General features: G+C 35.9%; 1 protein-coding gene across 1 annotated transcript; it reads right to left on the reverse strand.

The window, feature by feature from the left end:
* Positions 1–384: 384 nt before the first annotated feature.
* On the reverse strand, positions 385–2,286 carry LOC4330124 (remorin). The gene is made up of 5 exons (XM_015768770.3): positions 1,968–2,286; positions 1,642–1,713; positions 1,471–1,558; positions 1,209–1,290; positions 385–773 (listed from the first exon to the last, which is right to left on the reverse strand). The coding sequence occupies exons 1-5, from the start codon at positions 2,134–2,136 to the stop codon at positions 573–575; spliced, it is 612 nt and encodes a 203-aa protein (XP_015624256.1). The 5' UTR covers positions 2,137–2,286; the 3' UTR covers positions 385–572.
* Between the last annotated feature and the right edge of the window lie 3,294 nt (positions 2,287–5,580).

Consider the following 5,580-nt stretch of genomic DNA (forward strand, 5'->3'; position numbering starts at 1 on the left):
CAAGATAATAATAGAGCTCACTTACTATTATTAGCCAATCTTAAAGCCAACACATATAATAAATTAGCTATAAAGTTGGCTACAATTTTCTTCTCATCTCTCTATCTCTCACTTATACATTAATTGTATTTGTCTTGGAGCTTGTGTTAAGCTAGCTCTTGTATGAGAGCCAACACCCTTAACTTTTTGTTACATCTCTCCTCCACATAAGCTTATAGTAGGATTATAGCTAACAATTATACTTGCTCTTAGAATCTTTCTCAATAAGCTGATAAGAAAAGTTCGTTTTATGAGAAAATGCATCGACGATTATCAATCTTAACGTGTTATTATTAACTGCACTCGAAATGTTTTAGACCACACAAAGAAAAAATCATGAGTCAATGACATGTAGGACCTACATAAGTCAATGACATATGGGTCAGATAGCATATCTCAAATTTTACAAAATTATAATGGCATGGTTCCAATTTTTCCAAAGAAAAAAAAGTACACACTTACAAGTTACAACCCAACACAAATAACTTTCGAAAGAGAAAGAAAAACAAGTATATGGCTCGGATCGATGTTTCTTATGCCCCAAAACACCCGATATGTTTCTTCGGTGTCACTCCGGTTGCACGGTACTTAGCTGCTATCTCCTCGGCCTTGATCACTTCTTCACCGCGCCGGGCCATCACCATTGCTCTCTTTTCTTCAGCTTCCTTATGGACGATTGCTTCCTTGTTCTTCGCCTTCTCAGCGTACTCTGCCTTCTTCCTTTCCAACTCTTCCTGTGTACTCACAGGTTAATTGTAGAACAGTGTGGGTGATACACATTTATGTTGCCAATTCTCAAACAAGCAACATGGACTACTTAAAGAACCAATCACTCATGGATTTTGAGTGTCACCAGAAAACAGAGCAAATTTCTTCCGTGTATCATTTTTCTATGTACTATATATTGCTCGTACTTCACACGCTGACAAGTTAATCAGGAATTCATTGCATTGCAATTAAACATCATATCCTTTCCCAAAATAAAACAAAATCCAACATCATCACAAACCATTTTGAAATTCTTATAGATGAGATGTGCAGAGTATTCAAATTTCAAGCACCAGAAAACATAATAAAATTATCTATCTTTTTTTATTAAAAAATTTATCTTTTTTTTCGCGAACGATTAAAAAAAATTATCTTGACAAGTGAAAAAACAATGAACTTACTTCCTTCTTTTTCAGTTGAGTTTTTATTACTGCCTTCTTTGTGTTCTCCCATGAAATAATATCCAATAACTTCTTAGAGGCCCTGACACAGAAAAGAAGTGATTCGGAAGGTTATGTGCTATGTTTCCTCAATAAACACAACATGTTGTAATGGAGCCACATATGCCCTGACAGTAAGACATGGTTTCATTTTGGTTTACACATCATGTTCGCACGGAGAGAGATTCTGGCCAATACGGGCGATTAAATTTTGATTATGTACCTGTTCTCCGCTTTTGCCTTTTCGTTCTCCTCCCATGCTTTGATCAACGATTCTCGCTTGTCTGTCTCCACCTTTGCAAGGGCAATATCTAAAAGTATTCAGGTGTTAATTTAGCTAGAGGCCCTCAATTTGCCAGTGTGTAAAGGGAAAAGGACAGCATAAGTTAATCACCTCTGTCATTTGAGGTCCTTGTTGGTGTTGCTGTTGCTGTTGCCTTCTCAGCATGAGGTTTATCAGCAACCTCTGGTATGTGAAAAATCATGATCAGATAGGTAGAAATCAGAAGAATGACTTAGGTCGACCTTTGCATGGCAAACAAGCTAAAAAGCTATAGCGTTCAAGAAATCATGCACACTAGTCTAATCTCCATTTCATATGTTGTTTGAATTGAAAAATGAAAAGATGTGAATGGCTGAGCATTCTCAAATAGTATTACTATAGGTAAAAGACTGCACGCCAAATTCGACAAAACTGAGCCAGCAAAGTACTATACTCACTCTCGACGAAGACGACGAGAGCCTTGGAGTCATCGGCCGGCGGCTCCGTGTCATCATCGGTCTTGGAGATCACCGGCGATGTCGAAGCCGCCGGGATGACGGCCTTCTCCTCCCCCGCGTTCGCTGCGGCGGGCGTCGCCCCCGCCTCCTTCAATGCCTCCCCGGCCATCTTCACCGCGCTCACGCTACGCTACTGACTCGGCGCGGCTGCTTACAATGAAACCAGGCACCGTACTGCTTTTGGTAGCTAGTATACTATACGTTTGGTCACGACGACTCACGGGCTGCTGCGTAGTGCGTACTGAATACCGACTGATACGCTGAGGCCTGAGCTGTGGGTCTCTTTATATACAGCTTCTACCCGGCCGGGCTTCTGCCTAGAAGAGCCTGGAGTGAGTGCGATCGGTCCATCATCAATACATTAGATTTTGGATTTGAATTTGACCGTAAATACGAGGGATTTGGAGTACAATCTTTCTCCATCCATCCGATCATCGTATTTATTGCTAACTGGTTGTCACATGGCTAACGTGATTTTTTCCAATCAAATAAACTTTTAGGGACAACAACGTAATTTTTACTTTTTTACATTAAACTCTGCTAGAAGCCTAGATTAACTTAGATTTATTAAGCCGAGCAGGTTATTGTCACATAGTATTATCTACTTGATTATAAAAGTAAATTAAAAATTTGAGAAATAAACTAAACAGATAGATTAAAATACGTGATCTTAACAATGCAATGGAACGAAATTTAAGTTTAGCCGTAAAAGTCATGTTGGGATAGTTCGATGAATAATCTTTTTAAGAGAGAAAACTGAAAATCCATTATAGTTATCGACGGAGAGTGTACTTATTTTAGTAAGTAGTAGTAAGCAGTAGTAAGCAGTAACGTGACTGGAGAAATATGCGGGCGCGTACGTGCGGCGCACAGGGTGCCGTCCTCTCCAGCTCGCCGCCGGATCGGTCGTGCCATCCATCCTCAACCAAGCGTACCGCGCGGGCGATGTACCGCGGCTCCGTCCGTGTATTCCTTGACTACGTGCGTTGCCTCTCAGACGTGGAAGGCAGGGGAGCCGCGAGTTTTCCGAATGAGCTATTCTGCTGCAATCCGCAAGCTAATTTACGTTGTGGCTACTTGTTTCTAGGGTGAAAATGGACTGGGACGATTGGATTATGACATTCCTATTATCCTATATTCTAACCCATATTTTTTTAAAAAAATTCGGAACCAGGTACGGATAATGCCGAATAACATATCACTCATCTCATATCCTATCCCATATTATTTCCTTCGAATCGGATTTGGGAACATGTCTCCATTTGTATCTCTAATTCATAGATATTAAATATAATAAGGTACTCCCTCCATCCCATAATATTAGACATGGTAAAAGTTACACGGTCTTTAAAATTAATCTTTAACTTATAATTTCTCATATGCTATAAGAGTTGTAGCAACAAAATCTATCTATTATATTATTAAAACAGCCTTGAAAGGAGGCACCACGTTCGCTGTGGGGGCTAGAAATTCCCACATTAATCGGAAAAAAAAAGAAGAGTGCAAATAGAAATACAATCTAAAAATAACTGAAATTCGGAATTAAAAGTAAGCAATATTGAAAGAGGAGTCCATATAAGAACCCAATACGAGATTAATCAAAATTCTAAATAAAAATGAAATAAAATCCGAAATTATCAAAAAAAAGAGAGAAGAGTTCGAGTAGGAATACAATTTTAAACGGAATTAAAAATAAGGAATATTGAAAGAAGAGTACATACATGAATCCAATACGAGATTAATTAAAATTCAGGATAAAAAATAAAAAAATAAAAATAGAAAAATGAAAATAAAAAGAAGAGTTCAAGTAAATACAATTTAAAATTAATTAAAATTAGGAATTAAATATAAGCAATATTGAAATAAGAGTAAATATAAGAACCCAATAGTAGATTAATTAAATTCGGAATAAAAAATAAAATAAAATATGAAATTAGAAAAAGAAAAGTAAAATTTCAACTAGGAATATAATTTATAACTAACTAAAATTGTTGATAAAAATAAAGACTATTAAAAAAATACCATCTAAAACACATGATGAGATTAATTAAGTAGCAGGTCTATAGAGGAGCAGAGTGGTGGCGGTTCATAGGACATCTAAAAACTATTAATAAAACGCCAAACAAAATCCTAATGATGATTAAAACGAAGGACGACGGGCAGGTCGTGAATCAATCGGTCAAGGCGGTTGGCGGGGCTTCTAGAAAGTAAAAAAATAATCCCCAATGATAATCATATTTGATTTTTAAAATCTCAATTACAATAAAAATAAAAGGCAGCTGGCGGGTCGTATATGAGTACAATGGCAGAGCCACCGATGGTTGTGGGTCTTCTATAAAGTAAAAAATGAATTCCAACGATAGTTATGTTTGAGTTTTATAATCCCAATGGCAATAAAGAGTATGTGGCGGATGGGTCGTGGAGGAGTATATTGGTAGCGCTTGATAGGATTTCTATTATGAAAAAAATGAAACCCAACAGGACAATAAACTCTAAAAACTATAAGGTCCAATTTTTAAAGGTTCAAGCTTCTAAAAATAAAAAAATAAACCCCAATAATAATCATGTTTGATTTTAAAATCTCAATGACAATAAAGAAGGGCGGCAGCGGGCGAGCCGTAGAGGAGTACAGTGACAAAGTTGCTGTAGTTTCGGCGGAACTTCTATAAAATAAAAAAATGATCCTAAACAATAATTATGATATATTTTTAAATAATAATGATAATAAAAAGAAGATGTAATGGACGGTCGTAGAGGAATATAATGGCAGCGTTTGACGGGACTTCTAGAAATTATAAAAAAGAAGTCCAACAGGACAATAAAGTCTAAAAAGTTTTTAGATCTAATTTTTAAAGGTTATAAGGAGAATGAAATAGAAACAGTGGTAGATCGAGTTATATAATAACGAATAATATGATAGAAATAAAGGGTGCTGATGTGATTTTTAAAAACTATAAAATTTGAAACACGAGGATAATAAGGTTTGGCTTTGAAACACGAGGATAATAAGGTTTGGCCTTTCAAAATCTTAAGACATCGAGATAACTATTTAATAAATTTTAAGTAAAATTATATTAAAAAATATATAATTTTATATGGGTGCTAGCCACGCAATTGCGCGGGCCACCCAGCTAGTTATAATTATATGAAAGTAAATTTAAATGTCAATCTAATGACATAATTTTTAACAAATAAAATTTATTTCATATTATATTAAATGTTGGTCAAATGTTTTAAAGGTTAAATCTTAAAATACGTGTATGCCTTATTATGGGATGGAAGGAGTAATTAAATTATTAAAAGAGATACATCAGAAAAAAAACATATAATATTACGTGTGGGCATGTAAAATAGTGATTAACCAATCTTTTATCACATTTTTAGGTGGACTTATAATAAATTTTTGTACATATTTTATAATACGGAACATACGGGTGGATACATGTCTTTCCGTATCCTAACCCGTATTTTTCCAACGAATTTGGATTCGAACTCGGTTAGTATCGGGTATTCCTTTTTTCTCCCATATTCCTCCCGCGAGTCTTGAGTTGGG

Source organism: Oryza sativa, chromosome 2, assembly GCF_034140825.1.
Source record: "Oryza sativa Japonica Group chromosome 2, ASM3414082v1".
NCBI classification, from domain to species: domain Eukaryota; kingdom Viridiplantae; phylum Streptophyta; class Magnoliopsida; order Poales; family Poaceae; genus Oryza; species Oryza sativa.

Excerpts from the sequence above, each read along its gene's own strand:
- LOC4330124 (XM_015768770.3), bottom strand. The coding sequence starts at position 2,136 with ATGGCCGGGGAGGCATTGAAGGAGGCGGGGGCGACGCCCGCCGCAGCG. Across the intron at positions 1,291-1,470 it reads AAGGCAAAAGCGGAGAACAG|GGCCTCTAAGAAGTTATTGG; the intron begins GTACATAATCAA and ends TTTCTGTGTCAG. Across the intron at positions 774-1,208 it reads CTCAACTGAAAAAGAAGGAA|GAAGAGTTGGAAAGGAAGAA; the intron begins GTAAGTTCATTG and ends GTGAGTACACAG.